At 36.1% G+C, this 19022-nt stretch overlaps 1 protein-coding gene across 1 annotated transcript in view; it reads right to left on the reverse strand.

Annotated features, from left to right (window-relative positions):
- LOC145981528 (chymotrypsinogen A-like) overlaps positions 1 to 18642 on the reverse strand; it is a 75403-nt gene extending 56761 nt beyond the window's left edge. Inside the window, exons 1-2 of the mRNA XM_083114830.1 lie at positions 18518 to 18642; positions 6313 to 6451 (exon numbers count right to left, since the gene is read on the reverse strand). Of these exons, the coding sequence (XP_082970956.1) occupies positions 6313 to 6451; positions 18518 to 18565 (187 nt within the window). The 5' untranslated portion in view covers positions 18566 to 18642. The remainder of the gene's footprint in view (positions 1 to 6312; positions 6452 to 18517) is intronic.
- Positions 18643 to 19022: the final 380 nt, after the last annotated feature.

A 19022-nucleotide genomic window follows, 5' to 3' on the forward strand; every position in this document is an offset into this window, starting at 1 on the left:
GAAGAAATATGTCTCGATGGACAACAGAATTTTAAGAGCCACTGAAGCAATGGAGCAGTCAGAAGACATAGCCAAATTTTTAAGAAATGTCTCTTTATCCAAATGGATTAAAATACCTTGGGATTATAGTTTATTATTAAGATATTATCTATTTTATATCAACTAACTGACAAAGCGACAGCTGCCGAGTGCAATAATTCCATGGAGTTGTTAAGCATTTTAAACATTCTAAAAATTACTTAAAATATCCATGGATTATCCGTGCGGGTCCATGGGTCACTTCTGACCCCCTGTCGTGTATGCCGAGTACGAGGCTATACGGCAGGCCCACCTCTATTTTCATAGAGGTGCCAATAAAAAGGGCACGCAGTTCTGACTGGCGCTTCCAATGGACCTTATTGTACTGTAAACCTAAAAATGAACAATAGGTTTTAAAGCTTCATTAAACACTATTAGGATGGTAGCCCTCGGACGAAACGCTACGCCACGTACGGCTGAACCTCGCCCGCTAAATAAAGGAATTATTATTATTACTACGAGTATTATTACAAACAGGAACTCCTGACCAAATTTTCCACGGAAATTGCGAACATAGGAACTCAAAATGTTGTTTTTCTCAATTTCGGATGGGGCTGAAGCTTCATCAACCCCTTCTCTGCGTACGCGAGTGTAGCGTGACAAAGCTTAAATAAACTTGGGACGATGATGTGCAAAATAGACATTTTATTGTAATGTTATTCTCAAGATTTACAATATTATCTAATACTCTACTGCTCTGAAAATCCCTTGGTGTTCCTTAAGTTTTGTGGAGTAGTATATTATAAGGGTCAATCAATGGAAAATACCAGGTTGGATGAGTGACATGAGGTCTAGGTCTGGGAACGTCCTGCAGTAACGTTCTTCCTTTGCGAAACCTCGGACTCCACCTTCACCTGCGACTGAGATAAATAAAGTTCCCCATACACTGTCGTCATTCGACGGTGAATGTCTCGCGTTCTCAGGAGAGGGCAACTGGGGCGATCACCCCTCCCAACTGCATGGTTTTGGATATGTGTATTGCAATGCCTAATATTTTTAATATTTTTGAACTCAAATGTTCTGTCTCTTATCACCAAGTTTAACAGGTTCCAGAATAATTTTAAGGATTTATTCTCATGATAGGCTAATCGGGACTGGACTTACAGAATTTATATTTGGTTTTGATTGATTTAGTGTTTTAAGTCTACTTTATGCACAGTAAGGCTAATTGGGACTAGACCTACAGTTTAAAGTGGGATCCGAACCACTACGTGTCTCCACTGGGTATCGAACCCGGGACCTCTTGATTACAAGGCAATTGCGCCATCGAGGAGACCCTTTTATATTTGGATTCGACCTACTGCCTCAATAGGGGATCGAACCCGAGACTCCTTGAGAGACAAGGTTTTTGTTTACTTTGTTTCTTAATTTTACTCCTCATATCTGATCATCAAGTTTACAGTGGCAATTGGAGGAATTGTAATGACATACAATAAGAACCATCTATTCCAGACCTGGACACTATTTTTGCAAACCAATAATGTCTACAACATCTCGGTGAGGCAACATACCCGACTGAATTCGCCCCACCCAACTGCAACTGCTCGATCCGCCAATGCTCGTACTAGCTCCTTTCGCCACCAGGAAACGCAGGATTGCTAGCTGCTCTTCCTTACTGGCATCCATGATATGCCGGAAGGCAAGTCCCTGACGTCTGCACTTCGAACGAATCACACTCGCACTGCTTCACACAAGCCTGCGGCGTGACTGCTATCTACCGGGCGACAACGGAACCCTTCCAGTGGCAGGAGTTTCGTGAAACTGCGGCATCTACACGTCGAGATATAAGAGGTGGTCTGTTTTCTACTGACTGACCCTAATATTTCTCACCAGGGAAGTACAGCTATGGATGTGCCAAGCATATAGTTTGGCCCCGAATAGTTCGCTGCACTTCTTGACATTAGGTGTAGTGTAAGCGTATCCCAGTGTGAGGCTGGTGCAAGAAAATTTCGTTCAAGCAAGTACACGCTATACACAAGAATAGCGGTGTTCAAGTTTAAAAGGCAGCAAATTTCCTGGCCAGTGTTTTCAACGTCCATTTGATTGATTAGCGCACACCACGTTACCATACACCACATTGTAGACCGCACCAACTTCTACACTACATGACACCAAATCAAAAAATCACTTTTTGTAGCCACCTAGACACGTGACTGCAAGGAGAGTCAAAAAGTGCAGGGAACTAGACGGGCCTGTTGAGCGTTGATAGCAAGAGTCATGTCTACACCCAGGGGTGCACACAGGGGGAGATTATGGCGCAGGTTGCGCCATCGAGATTTTTGGGGGGATTTTTACCTTCAAATAATATAAAATTCAACAATTATATATTTTTCCAAAATATATGTAAAAATTGTACACCTTAATCCATTAGGGCTCAAGGGTATTATCGAATGGGTGGGGGGGGGAGAAATATCCAACTCTTACATATTATGCCTTAATTGACACGTGGGTTCTGGGGGGGGGGTCTGAATTAAACGTTGGGGGTGACATTATCCAATTATAGGTCTTAGATTATGGCGGGTGTTTTAGTTAGAGGGGATGCAGGATTAAATTGTGGTGGGGTATCCAATTCTTGTTTATTAATATTCTCTTAGACTGTTGCGGAAATTCTGTTGTGGAGACTGAAAATTATTATTTTGGAGGACGCAATATCCACTCTTCAATATCAACAGTAAGTCTAAAATTTCCATGGAAATTTTTATGGGAGGACTGAGTATTAAATTTAAAAGGGAGATAGGAAGCTCTTGATAAAGTGTTAAATTTTAGATTGTCAAGAAATTTCAGTAGTAGAGTTCGAACATTAAATTTTGGAGACTGTATTTAGAGATAAGGTATCGACATGTTTTCGACCCGGAACGTGCCAAAAGAGAAGCTGGAAAAGACTAAATATCTCGGGATCCTAAGAAGGTATTGACACCTCATTAAATTAATATTCTTGAAAGCCTGCAAAGAAATGGATATAGAAATTTTCTTGCTCGTTTCGCTCGCATTGCCGTGTTCGGTGAATGCGTGTTTCGCGGATTACTGAAGTGAATCTGAAGTTTTATACTATAACTGCATTACAAAATATAAGCGATATTCTCGATGTTAATTAATAACATCACTTCTTAATATATAATGCTTTGGTTAGTATACTGCTTAATTTAAAGCAGGTGCATCATTTGGAACAAAAATATATCGAATCCGCATTTCTAACTTCATGTCACAGGAAAATTTTATTTTAACATGTTAAATTTGCGCTGAAGATAAAATCCACTTATTTATTGTTATGAGTTACTAAAATAATATTTACCCAGAGAAAACGTGGGCGGGTAGGGGGATGAGTTATTTGAAAGAAAAATCGTATTTTGTTATTGCCCTGAGCTTGAGAATTTCTAGCTAGGTTTCTGTAATGTCTCGCGAAACAGAATGGGTCATGCGGCTGGAGCATGTTATTTGGTTTTCCAAGGTTGAATTTGTGTTAAATATTCAAATTGTAATTTTTATAAACCCACTCACAAACACTATTTATATGCATATTTACATAATTTAATATACTACATTTAACCATCAATGTGCTAGATTTAAGTTTTTCAAAAATCGAACAATCAAAGAATTTGGACAGTTTAATATGGTATTTCATTCAAATAAACATAATTTATTATGTATTAAACAAAAATATTTTGTGAGGATTATGATGAACTATTTTAGGGGCAGTCTTGAGTGATGGGCACTCCTGTTTATGGAGGAGGGGCAGATCAACTGTATTCAGTAAAGCTGAGAGAAAAGTTACTTTCGGTAGACACGCTGTCGTAATTAAATACTCTGTAGGGATTACGATGTGATTTGAGGGCACGAATGATATGACTTTTGGGTGGGGGACAGACACATAATATGATTTGGGGGGGCGCATGACATGATTTTGGGGGGAATTGGCACCCCTGCCTACAGCCGCAGCAAACAGCACCTGTACGCTATGAAGCCTCCAGGAAAGAGCTTCGAGAGGGGAACAGATTAGTGTGATGTCACGTGGTGTATCCCCATACGATAGCATTGTATTTTTCATCGCAAGAGCGGGCATGTAAGGGGGTGACCGTCTGGTAAGGCACCCAAATGTCAACCTCATTTCCACGTAGTACACCCCGGTTACTGCTTTTTGCAGGTCAACGAGGTTCTGGCGTCTGGGCCTACGTTCAGTATAATCCTCTGTATGGCTGTGCGTATATTGTCCTGTGTTTTATCCTTATAGGTGCTGAGTGCCTCTTTACAGCCTCAGCTTAAAGCTTTACACAGTTAAAAATATTTTAATTATTTTAGTGTTTATTTTAGTTATCGTAAGCGGCTGGGCTCCGTATAATATGACGGGTACAAAACAGCCCAAGTGCTGACACATCCACAATTTACAATTCATTCAATCAATCATCGCAAGGGCAACTTTTAAAATTGTGACAGCAGTCTTGAAACAGAATTGTGATGTGTATCGTATATCAATGTAAGGATATGATTTCTGAGAATACGTTGATATATTACATGCAGAGGATAAAGTAAAGAAGAACTGGAGTAAGAAATCAAATGAAACATAGAGCCACTGTCCAATTCGGGAACCACAGCGAATAGGTGGGGCCGCTGCGGTAACATGAGATTGCCGGGCTCCCATAAGCCACATCATGCCATTGGCGCGGCAGTAGAGTCAAGAAAGTTGAGTTCCGGATTAAGATGGCTCATTTCCCTTTTAAAATGCATGATTTCCTCACTTCATTGCAATGATTTTCCGGTAGTCAGGACTGCTCGGTATGGCACGATATTATCTTTATAATAATTATAATAATAATAATAATAATAATAATCGCCTTTATTGAGAGGGTGTGTTTCGGCCTCACTTACCGTTCTTACAACAAACCCTTGTGAAATACATATTACATTTGACACTTTACACTTCCTGAAAATCACTGTTGCAGTAGAAAAATAAAAATAAAACATTCATACTTATAACATAAACAATTAATGTACTGAAGGTACAGAGTTAAATCTAAAACCACAATTTGAATACAATTATTACAGAGATAAAACTAAAACAAGACCAATACCTCATTCCCATTCATTACAGAAAAGACAAAGCCAGGCACTATTGTTTGGACAGAAAGAAGATGCTTCTTTAGGTTTATTTTTCATGTTGCAGGGTAGAGCTTCCCTGAAGTCAGTGGTGGGGGAGTTCATGCCATTCTTTTATTGCAGTGACTATGAAGGAATTTCCATAGTGAGTTGTCCTGTGTGGGGGGATCGTGAATTGTGTTTTTCGACGAAGGTTAATTTGTTTCCCATTCTTCTTGTACAGGGCAATTTGATCATATAAATATTTAGGTTCCTTATTGTTCAGAATCCTGTACAATGCCAAAAATGTTCTCCTATTTTTAACGTTTAACCAATTAAGTTCCTGTAAGTACGGGGAAGAATGTTCTCTTACTTTGACATTCAGTATAAATCTTATGCAACTGTTTTGAAGCTTTTGCAGCTTGTAATTTAGAAAACTGTTGATGTTTATAAATACGGGGAAAGCATAATAATTTTTTGGCATTACAAGTGTGTTGACTAGGTGAGTTTTCGTTTCTTTGCTTAACGCATGTTTGAATGGAAAAAGTGATTTCAGTTTAGCTATCGAGTTTTTAATTATGTGTGTGACATGAGAACCCTAATGTAGATTCTCGTCTAATATTATGCCGAGGTTGAGTGCTGTCTCTACTTTCTGTATTTTGGAATTTTCAGTGTAGGAACAACATGAACGAACTTCTTAAAATATATAACTTATGCTCCTATGAAGATCAATGTTGAACGTTACATGATGTCGTAAATACTGTATTGATGTGCATTAGGCCTGAAATGGAACATTGAACATAACACAAAACAATGTGAGAATATCTGAATGCCGTTTCCTTCTACACTCCTATGGGATATATATTTTAGTTAAGTCTTGAATAACTTAATTTTTGTGTTATACAACCGCATGAAGTGGCATCAGTTTTTAAGGATGGTCGTATTTTTCAGTGAACAGTGAATATAAACTGTTTGTTGATCTCAAATAAAGAAACTGTATCGTCTTGGAACCATGTACTATGTCGTGATTTGATATTTATATTCACTGCTGATTTTCCTCCGTCTATTCATATTTTTTTGCCCTTCTTTTGATATTACATTTAACATTTCAATGTGAATATTACCTTAGTACGTTACGTTTTGTTTTAATTACATGCTTCTTACCTATTGTTCTTGTCCCTTTCTTGTACTCATACTTTGACGCTAATTGTCTTTTTTCTTCAAATTTCAGTAACTTTTGTTCTCCAACTTCATCCAGTTGCTTACCCTTATGCGGAACGTATCTTTTAATGTTTCCTTGCACCTAGAATATAAATATTAATTCTTGAATACGTTTCTAAACTTTTAGATTGCTTCCACAATATTGAGAACAGCGATGAAGAAGAAGAAACATTCTCTCAAAGGCCTTTTACATTAGAAAAGAAATACCCTATGCTTCAAAGTCCTAGTAATTAAAATTGTTTCAATTAGAGTGTTTATAGCATACATTTGTATCATGAAACCTTCCATACAATACAAAATACGTTGATAAGTAAATTGTAACGACCACCATATTCCAAGTTTTCATTTGTACATAAGAAGTCCCGGGTTCGATTTCTGCTTTTAACACAATGCACAATGATCTGATAGCAATTTAAACTTTAGATCCAGTACTGATTAGCCTATCTAAGCATAAAATGGAGTTGAAATAAACACAATGGCAGCTAGAATGTCCAGTGGCGTACTTCAGAGGGGAATTAATGATCTAAATGGATTTCGAAAGGTTAAACTAAAAAATGCTAACGGAAATATGTTCAGGGTGGTGCCAATTTTACCTGTAGATTCAGTTATGATTGACCAATATAAGCATAAAATGATATTGAGACAATTAATATGACGACCAGCATGTTCAGTGGTGTACTCTGAGGAGAATTTAGGGCATATGTATTTCGAAATGGTTGGTTCAAAGTCGAATTTACTTTTTCATAGTTGCAATTTGTTCTCTAATGTTTGTTAGTTCCAAGAACAAGAAGTGAAGTTATTTTAAAAAGTAAAATAACTTTCTGAATGGTAACGGAAAGTAGTAGAAAGTTCTAGCTTAGTAAAAAAAATTCGATGGAAAAATGTGTCTCCTATATTTCTTTGAAAGTAAAAAGTTTTGACGGTATTATTTTTGTCAGAGTAGAAACTTTTTAGAATTCGAAACTATTTTTTCAAAATCGAAGTTGTGATTTTCAAAGTTAGAGTTTCATTTTCCCTCCCAACAGAAGTAAGATATTGGAACGTTTTGGTTATGTAATTGTAAAACCAATATGTACCGAAAGGAAAATGTTTTTGTAGTCGAAATTTTTATGTAACTTTTATGAGACTAAAAGTGAAAATGAATGTTAATGTCAAATGTTTCTGAAAGTGAAAACAAGTTTCTATCAAAGCATGCAAATTATTTTGAATATGGAAACTATCTTGAAGCGGATAAATATCTGTTGTGTGATTCTGCACAACAAAAGTTGTCTTTTGATATTTGTTAATCCCCAACAAGCATAAAATCCCCACAATAAAATATAACAAAATAGGTGGTGCGGTGGGGGTGAGCGAGAAACGATTAGCACTTCGGAAATCATTATATTCTGAACACACTAACATTTCAATTTGAGAAACTGTTTCAAATAAGTTTGTCTTGAAAAATATTTAACTTTTAAAACTTTTCAACTTTTAATCATAAACATTTTTTGTGCAGAAACACAGAACAAGTATTTCTTCGCCTTTGAGAAATGTTTCAACTTCTAAAATAATGTGTATGCTTTGATATGAACACATTTTCACTTCAAGAAACATTTGACAACAACATTTTTTCTCGGATTTCTAAAAAGATAATCCCATTAACATTAGTCTCACAAAAGTACCTAGAAAAATTTCGACTCTACAAACATTTTCCATTCAGTACATATTGATTTTAAAAATCCATGACACAATACTTGTGCTGTTCAATATCGAACTTCTCTTGGTAGAAAGCAATAAAACTCCAACTTTGGAAATCACAACTACAATAACTGAAAACAATTATCATCTGAACACATTTACTCTGACAAAATTAATACCGTCAAAGCTTTTCACTTCGAAAACAAAACATCAGAGTCGAATGTATTCCTCTAAAATTTTTGTTACTTAAATGAAGATAATCTAAAAATTTTCTTCTCCTTTAAAAACATCTTGGAGATTTTTTATAACTTTTAAAAATAACTTTTCTGTATCTGCCTGTTGGGGATTAATAAATATCAAACGACAACTTTTCTTGTGCAGAAACACACAACAGATATTTATCCGCTTTCAAAAGCGTTTCCATATTCAAAATAACACTGCTCTACAGTGATTTTGCTGTTTGGGAAATGTTGACATTTTCTTAATGATTTCGATGTGGAAACATCGAAAATGATGTTTGTTTTGCTCCATCACGTACAGTTTTTGCACAAAACTCGAATTTCAGAAATTTGATATTTACATTAAAAAATGCCAATATTTCAATATGGACGTATTCATTTTTAACAGATATTTATGAAATATATCTTCTTTTTTTGCAAATGATACAGTACAGCTCATGCGACATACACAGAATGACCTGTTAGTGTACTTAGTTCATGAATTTCACAGCACATGGCAGCAGCAGACTGCATCACGAAGTGCGAAATACTAGATGGCAGTAGTTGGTGGATGCGACAAAAGTTTCCCGCCAATGTGACATTAGTTGTCATCTCTTGTTGTTGCGCGGTTGATTGAGTGCACATGCAGGAAAATGGAACGTAGGAAGTGCAAAAACAATCCCGATAATTTTTGCTACATCTGTGGAAGTTACGTGGTGTTGAAGCAAAGGCAAAAAATTACGTCATCTGTTAAGGCAGCATATCATGCTAATTTCGGGATTAAACTAGGGGATCAAGATAAATCATTTGCGCCCCACACAGTGTGCCGGGCTTGTGTAGAAGGTTTAAGGAACTGGACAAAAGGTAAGAAGCAAGCTATGGCCTTTGGTGTCCCTATGGTGTGGCGGGAGGCAACTAATCACAGCAGTGATTGTTACTTTTGTTCTTGTGAAGTGAAAGGTTTTAATGCAAAGAACAAAAACACAATACAGTATCCTAATGTGCGATCGGCAATGCGACCTGTACCTTATGGTCCTGATGTCCCGGTACCTGATCCACCAAGTGGTTTACAGCTAGGTTCGGATTCTGATTCCGTGAGCAACACACAAGATGATGATTACCGCGTTCAGGAGGGAAACGAGCCCCAGCTCTTTACGCAACCAGAACTTAATGATTTGGTGAGAGACTTGAATTTATCAAAGCAAGCTGCTGAACTCTTAGGATCGAGATTGAAAGAGAAAAATTTACTTGCTGCAGGGACATCTTCAACATTATTTAGGCATCGGGAACAGGAATTTATTCAATACTTTTCTGCGGAAGAAGATTTGGTGTATTGTAATGATGTGACCAAACTCATGATGAGACTTACAGGGAATGGCTATTCTGCACAGGATTGGAGGTTATTCGTAGATTCAAACAATTTAAGTTTAAAGGCTGTCCTACTACACAATGGAAACCAATACCCTTCTGTGCCATTAGCATATTCCGTACACCTCAAGGAGAATTACCAAAATATGTCACTGTTCTTGCAGAAGATAAATTACGGAGAACAGAATTGCGTTTTGTGTGTTGACCTAAAAGTTATTTGTTTATTGATGGGACATCAACTAGGATACACAAAATATCCATGTTATATTTGCGAATGGGGCAGTAGAGATAGAGAGAGAAACACTGGACACAAAAAAATTGACCTCTAAGACACGAACGCATCCAGGGCAGTAAAAATGTGGCGAACCCCAGCCTAGTTGACCATGCGAGGATACTATTACCTCCATTACATATAAAATTTGGTCTCATGAAGCAATTTGTTAAGTCTCGATAAGAATGGAGACTGTTTCAAATAGGTACCTCACCAAAAAATTTCCAAGTATCTCACATGCTAAGTTGAAAGAGGGAATTTTCATAGGACCTCAAATACGAAAGTCATTTCAAGATTCCAATTTTGAAGAATGCATGAACAACATGGAAAAGGAAGCTTGGACAGCTTTCAGATGTGTATGTGAAAATTTCTTGGGTAATTACAGACATGAAAATTACAAGAGCATCGTGTCTCATATGCTGCTCAAGTTCAAAAATTTAGGATGCAACATGAGCCTTAAAATTCATTTCCTGTTAGTAGTGTAATTGATGATATAACTGGGGCGATAAATGAAGAGGTGTTTTGACTGAATAGAAATACTTAAAACTAAGGCAAAATGTCTATAAAATTTTATTGTTACTGTGTAAAACCTACGATTTTTGTAAAAAAAAGCTTCCGAGAAAAGATGACCCCCTCAAATTGATGTGGCAAAACCTAAATTTGCTAAAATTGCTGTTTATAAATTTGTTAAAAATATGGCTTTTCTCGATATTGTTTTAACTACACTTAAAACTAATCCAAGATGCTCTTAAGAGCTACACCCACACACACCCACATACACCTACCCACACACACCTACACATACCTACCCACACATATTTACTTCCGGTCTACTTCCGGTTCACTTCCGGTCCACTTCCGGTCCACTTCCGGTCTACTTCCGGTCCACTTCCGGTCCACTTCTAGTCTACTTCTGGTTTACTTGACAGACACCTTTGGGTTACTGTGGTGTCTTCTGACATATGACATTCCCGAGCTAGTATTATTGATATGATATTCTTAACAAGTTAATGCACACACATAGCTGTAAGTTCATCAACCTCTACACACACACTTAGGAATATTTGGAATGCAAAGAATTCTTGTGACAAAACAAATAATTGGGAAATTGCCCCTTAGACAGCCATTCAACTTAAATCACATAACCCTCTCTCTCTTTTGTATAGAGAAAAAAAAGGGGCATAACATTCCCAAGACAGTATTATCGATGTAACATTCTTAACAGGTCAATGCCTTAATGTTTACACACATACATAAGCACATCAATCTCTACACACATACACTCTCACACACACACATACACACAGGAATGTTAGAATGGAAAAAAATCTCAGGAAATTCCCCTTAGTTACATGATCCTCTATATCTTTTTTTATAGAGAAAAGAGAATGTCACGATCTTCCCAAGCTAGTATTATTAACGTGACATTCTTAACAGGTCGACGTCACATCTACACACACGCACACACACTCGGGGAATGTTTGGAATGCAAAACTATTGATTTTGTCTGAGTAAAAACAACTAGGTTACATGACAATTCTTGATAACATTTCTGTGTTGCAGAAGTTTCTTTGGAAAAATAATTGCAAATAAGAAATTATTAGCCCCGTCTAGTTCGCTATATTTTTAGACATATGGTGGAGTGCAGGTGCATCCCAGCGCCAGGCAAGTGTAGTAGAACTGTATTTTTTGAACTTCTGCAACTATAAAAGAATTTTTTTACAATAAAATTTGAATTTGAACTCTTACATAAAACAAATTTTCAGTTTTTATACTTGTAAAATCAGCTAAAATCATAATTTTCAGTTAAATTACACTAAGAGAGCTCACTATGAAATTGTTAGATTTTGGGGAGGGGGGAGGAGGGTATTTGCTCGTACCCCCTTCTCTGACTACTGAGGAGCACTGGAACAACACATCTATACTCTTCAACTGTTCTCACAATATTAACTGATCTGTAATACGAAAACCCTTTAAGTAGCCTAAGCGCGAACCGCATCTGAAACAGTAAGCCAATCAGAAGACACCACAGTAACCCAAAGGTGTCTGTCAAGTAAACCAGAAGTAGACTAGAAGTGGACCGGAAGTGGACCGGAAGTGGACCGGAAGTGAACCGGAAGTAGACCGGAAGTAAATATGTGTGGGTAGGTATGTGTAGGTGTGTGTGGGTAGGTGTATGTGGGTGTGTTTGGGTGTAGCTCTTAAGAGCATCTTGGATTAGTTTTAAGTGTAGTTAAAACAATATCGAGAAAAGCCATATTTTTAACAAATTTATAAACAGCAATTTTAGCAAATTTAGGTTTAGCCACATCAATTTGAGGGGGTCATCTTTTCTCGGAAGCTTTTTTTTACAAAAATCGTAGGTTTTACACAGTAACAATAAAATTTTATAGACATTTTGCCTTAGTTTTAAGTATTTCTATTCAGTCAAAACACCTCTTCATTTATCGCCCCAGTTATATCATCAATTACACTACTCCTGTTCTCGCAATTAGACAGATTTCCTCCTAACTTAGGTGAAGTCAGTGAGGAACATGGAGAGCGTTTCCATCAAGATATTAGCGACATGGAGCACCGATACAAGGGATGGTGGAGTACAACAATGATGGCGGATTACTGTTGGACGTTGCTACGTGAGGAACCAAACACCGTTCACAAGAGAAAATCCAATCTTCGAAGCTTCCAAATAGGGAAAAAGAAGAAATGAGATAAATATCTAATTCATATTATACATTTCGTTTACTTTTTATGACTATTTGTTGTGAGATTTACATTCCTTGTGTAATATTTCCCTAATGTATGTAACTTGATTTTCATATGTAAATACCGCTCTCGACTGAAATTTAATTTCTATTTTGTGAAAAATTCTGACGTGATGGAAGAAAACCAATAACATATTCGTGATCAGCGTACTTGAAATATCTTATATCACCTCTTAACCGGAAAACAGCTTTCAAAAAGTTTCATTTTGTAGAGCAGTGTAATTTGCATGCTTTGATAGAAACTTGTTTTCACTTTCAGAAACATTTGACATTAACATTCATTTTCACCTTTAGTCTTATAAAAGTTACATAAAAATTTCGACTACAAAAACAATTTCCTTTCGGTAAATATTGGTTTTACAATTACATAACCAAAACGTTTCAATATCTTACTTCTGTTGGGAGGGAAAAAATAAAACTCTAACTTTGAAAATCAGAACTTCTATTTTGAAAAACATATTTTCGGATTCCAAAAAGTTTCTACTTTGACAAAAATAATACCGTCAAAACTTTTCACTTTCAACAAAAAAAGGAGACACATTTTTCCATCGAATTATTTTACTAAGCTGGAACTACTACTCTGCGATACCATTCAGAAAGTTTTTAACTTTTAAAAATAACTTTACATCTTGTTCTTGGAACTAACAAACATCAGACAACAAATTGCAACTCTGAAAAAGTAACTTCGACTTTGAAAAATTGTCTTGAGATAGAAATCTACTTTGACAAACAATGTTTCAACTTTCATAATGTTTCACTTTGGGACAAAAATTTTCTTCCACTTTTTTTCTGTTTCAAAATTTTTAACTTTTAAAAATAACATTTCACTCTCTTCTTGCGACTAACAAACATCAGAGAACAAATTGTAGCTCTGAAAAAAAAACTTTGACTTAGAAAAATTGTCTTAAGATAGAAATCTACTTTGACAAACAATGTTTCGACATTCACAACTTTTCACTTTGAAACAACATAAATATATTCATTGTAACAAAACTCTCAATTCGGTTCTGTATTTGTGTTTTATAAAATCACAGCCAACGTCAGCAACATATAATATTGTCAACATGCACGCAATAAAAACAAACTTTCTTCATAATCGCTAGAAAACATAGATGTCATTTCTTCGTTCGAAATTTTTGAACTAAGATAAAACATAAGATAGAACCTTCTTCCACTATCTTTCCAATGTCTTTCAGAATTTTTTAGACTTTTTAAAATATCTTTTTTTTTGTAATTTTTGTTGCGGACAGCAAACATCAGAGAACAACTTTTGTTGTGCGGGAACAAACAACAGATATTTCTTCGCTTTGAGAAGAATTTCATATTTTAAAATGATTTGCATGTTTTGAAACAAAATTGCTTTCATTATCACAAACAATCATTTTGACTTTAGTTTCATAAATATTACATGAAAAAATTAGACTCTACAAATATTTTCCTTTCTATAAATATTGATTTTAAAAATGCATAACACAGAACTTGTTTTATTTAGTACTTCAGCCATTTCAAAACACATGTCCCCAAATTTCCCCTCTCAAGATACACCACTGAACATGCTGGTCGCCATTTTGCTTCTTTCCACGTCATTTTATCTTTATAATGGCTAATCATAACCAAATCTACAGTTAACATTGGAACTGAGTCTAATCTGCAGTTTGCCTTCACCAGAAATCGAACACCCGGCCTTTTTAACCCATTAAATTTCGATGCACAAACACCTTCACACATTTCTCAAGTTATTTATTTTCATTTCTTTGCGTCAATTTTATTATGCTCAGATAGTCTCATCGGGATCAGACCTACAAGTTAAATCTGATTTCGAACCACTATAACATTTTTCATCCATCGACAATCTCTTGATTATAAGATCACTGAATTAATCAATAAGCTATTGGGAGACCACAAAACCATCTTAAAGCGATAAATAGAATTTAACCCTTTTCCGTCGTTACTATTTTAATTTTACTTATTTCGATGCACAGATCCTCTAATTTCCCTCTGTGAGTATGCTACTGGACACATTGTCCGCTATTTTGATTGATTAAACTCCATTGTATGCTCAGATAGATAATCGGGAGAGTTTAGATTAAAATCAGAAGTAATGTACAATTTGCTAAAACAAGGATCGACGTTTTGGTGATAAATTAGCTTCCATTGTCAATTAGAATTGAACAGTGGCGTCTCGTGGCCTCAAATTTGGCCGGGGCTTATTTTTTAAAGAATTTAAAATATAATGACAATTCCCATGAATTACAAAAAAAGGTATTTTTTTCTTCTAGACTACAAAACTGGACTTATTTTTTTGAAAGAATTTAAAATGTAATAACAAATTACATGAATTACAAAAAAACGGGTATTTATCTTCTTCTAAACTACAAAACTGGACTTATTTTTTTAAAGAATTTAAAATATAATGACAATTCACATGATTACAAAAGAAACAGGCATTGTTGCGAAACATACCTTTCTACGAACGTTGACTCCTGTTCTTCTGCTCAGCAAATTTTGTTATTACTTTTTCGTTGAAACCCTCTATATTTGAAATGTATTCTATCTCTATTGTAAGCAAGTGCCAAGGCATTTGGTCTGTCTTGTCCCATTGCATTTCTTAAGCAGGATTTAATACGCTTCAATGTGCAGAAACATCGTTCAGATTCAGCTGTTGCCACTGGAGTTATTAAAACTATGTTTGTCATTTTTCCTGTCTCTGAAAAGGTACCCTCTAAATAATTTTAAATAAAAAATGAATGCAATCTACTGATAGAGTTTATGTTTTTCAACTCTTCACTACAATAAAGAACACGAAGTTCCCTCTTTAGTTTTCCCTCTTCTATGAAGGGATAATAAATCTGGGAAGATGCCTCTGTTTAAAGATTGTTCTCTTTCATTATGTCCTCGTAGAGCAAGTTCATGTCGACCACAGAATTTTAAGCAATCGATAATTCTATTTAATATATGCCTATTTTTCCGGACAAATTCATTGTGTCTTGTAATTGACAGCCTATGTCCTTCATCAATTTGTGTTCGAACATCAACCCTGCCAAACTCACTCAAACATATCGAATGAAAGCCACCAAAACACTACAGAACAACACGCGAGATCGAACGCGACGCAACGGAACTAGAAATGCCCCGAATCAGCACTCAAATCCATTGCACTCTCCCCTACTCTCTGCTAGCATGTGACCTTCACTGTAGCGTAGGTGGGTGTAGGCAACGCCTTCCGTTGCGACGTGCCCCGGAAAACGATAATTGACATCAATGCCGCTAGGAGCGCTGTCGTATTCATTACAACAGACGATGAATTTACGTGGGTAAAAATCGCCTTTTAAAAGACTGTGTGATAGTTATGCGTTATGGTGATTGATAATTACGTGAATACGTCCGTTTTTCTTTAGGGGCTAAGCCCCGGAAGCCCCAAGGGACGAGACGCCACTGTGAATACACTTTTATTTATTCTTTGAACTTCAACCATTTCGAAATGCATATGCCCTAAATTCTCCTAAGAGTACACCACTGAACATGCTGGTCGTCATATTAATTGTCTCAATATCATTTTATGCTTATATTGGTCAATCATAACTGAATCTACGGGTAAAATTGGCACCACCCTGAACATATTTCCGTTAGCATTTTTTAGTTTAACCTTTCGAAATCCATTTAGATCATTAATTCCCCTCTGAAGTACGCCACTGGACATTCTAGCTGCCATTGTGTTTATTTCAACTCCATTTTATGCTTAGATAGGCTAATCAGTACTGGATCTAAAGTTTAAATTGCTATCAGATCATTGTGCATTTTGTCAAGAGCAGAAATCGAACCCGGGAATTCTTCATAGCAAATCACCAGTGTTAGCCACAAAGTTATCGCAAGATCATAGATTAACATGAATTGACAACTAGAATTGGATCCACTATTATTTTTTTATTTTGAAGTTCAGCTATATCGAATATCATATCGCTCTGAACTCCAATTTAGGGGTACGCCATGGAACATACTGGTCGCCATCTTGCTTGTTTCAACTTCATTTTGTGGTCATATTGGCTAATCATAACCAAATTTACATTTAAAATTTGAACTCCGTCTACAGTTTGATTCAACCTGGGAATGGATCATCCGACTTCTTTACTTCAAAACAACATCATTAACCAATTAGCTTTCCGCGAAACCAAATTTATCTTTCCGCAGAAAAAATAGAGTAGAAAGCTTGTTTGTTAGTAGTTTTTTAGTTTAGTCACTTCGAAGCTCATTTACATCCTTATTTCCTCCTTGCAGAGTACGCCACTGGACATTCTTGCCGCCATCTTGTTTGCTTCAACTCAATTTTTTGCTCAGATAGGCTAATCGTTACTGGATCTACAGTATAAATTTCGATCGAAAGCATTGTGCAATTTGTTAAAAACAGAAATCGAACCCGGGACCTCTTAATTGCCAATCACCAACATAAACCACTAGGCTATTTTTGTTTATTAAAATACAATTTATGCAAATATGGACTCATTGGGACTCGAGCTACACCTACAGTTTTTGAAGAGTAACAATGTTTTCCTCTCTGAAGTATGCCACAGGACATTCTGGCCACAATCTTCTTTGTTTCAACTCCATTTTATGTTCAGATAGGCTGATCGGGGCTGGATGTACACTTTACATTGTAATCGGAAACATTGTGGAATTTGTCTTAAAGAGGAATCGAACCCGAAACCTTTTAATTTCCAATCACCAGCGTTAACCACTAAGCTATCCTTGCTCATTACAATACAATTTATGCAGCAATAGGACTCATCGGGACTCGGACTATACCTACAATTGGAACAATAACAATTACTCCATTTGATTGCATATGGAATCGAACCCGAGATCTCCTCATTAGAAGGCAGCAACACGTGCATAAATACTAATCGGGACTGATAACACATTTCCTTTCTATTTAAAAAGAAAATCATTATCAGGCAATTTGACAATATTGGGAATCTTGATTACAGCATTAACTTTTACGACTTATTTCCAATTTAGTTCATTTCCTCTTTGTGCACAAAAGCTAATCGGGGCTTTTAAAGAAATAGAATTGAATATTTAATTTTGCCAACATTTGGAATCGAACCCAGATTGAAACATCAGCTTTAACCATTTTATATTTAAACTATTATCTATATCGAGGGCGGAAAACACTTTAAAGTTTAGCTTTACCCAATTTATATTTAAAACATTAAATATTTCGTGGGTAATAAAAACATTAGCCTTGTCACTGTGAAGGACTTTTCATTCAATGGAAGCGTCAGACTGTAAATTGTTCGCGACAACCATTCATAATGCGCAGCTCTTCTTGGATGTATCCGATTAAAATCTTGTACAATGGCATGTGAACTTCTCTCCATAGACGTCACTTTGAGCTCGATGCACTCATTACCAATGTGCTAAACAAATTTTAAGGCATTTTTCTAGCACCTCGAAAAGGAGCAAATTGGTACAAGCATTCAGTCATAACTTTGTACTTGTTAAAGATACGTCAAAAAAACCTTCACCATTGCATTTCTCGTGAAATTCTAACCTGATTTGATATATCATATCACCCCCTTCCCATTTAAATTTCTGAAGTTGATTTCAAGATGGCGGACATGAAGATGGCTGCCGATCATGCGGGTGACGTCAATGTGGTTTCCCCTTGGCCAGGCAACAATTGGTCATCGCCATTTTCACGTTCCATGCCGCAGTGGCCTTGTGTTAAGTGACTTATTGAGCCACCCTGTATTTTGATTTCCCTGCATGTTTATTATTTCGAATGAAAAAAATGTGGCAAAGACTTTTCGATTTGCCCTCGTGCATGCCTTAGCATCATACTTCCTAATTCTTACCTCTGACAAAGCCAAAGTTACAAAAACAGCGAATACTATCTTGATCATGTCGTTACACCTTCTTCAAGACGACTCCAGGTTAAAACTGCTCTCGTGACACTGTAATACAACAGCATATATTGCACACATTCAGTTCTTCTGCATTGTTTTCGTAATCTCGGCTGATAAATATGATTTGTACTCATTATTGAAGTATCATTGAAATCGACAATGGTAGAGATAACTTACGGGAAGAGATATAGATGAAAATAATGCAATCGTTCAATTAAACAGGAAGGTTTCGAGTGTGTAAAAGTTTATGTCGTAATATCGAAAAGATTTCCATAATTTCAGGTTTTCATTTTCCTTTTTCTCTCAAGTACTTTTTCTCTCAAGTACTTTTTCTCCTTATGTTAAAATATGATAGTAATATTTGGATTTTTTTCAATACTGATAACCTCTTTTAATTATAGCATATTCAATAGATAGGAGTACATAAACTTATATTGAAATGGCCAAGATATGT

The sequence above is a fragment of the Lepisma saccharinum genome, chromosome 29 (assembly GCF_977018435.1).
Source record: "Lepisma saccharinum chromosome 29, izLepSacc3.1, whole genome shotgun sequence".
Classification (NCBI taxonomy): domain Eukaryota; kingdom Metazoa; phylum Arthropoda; class Insecta; order Zygentoma; family Lepismatidae; genus Lepisma; species Lepisma saccharinum.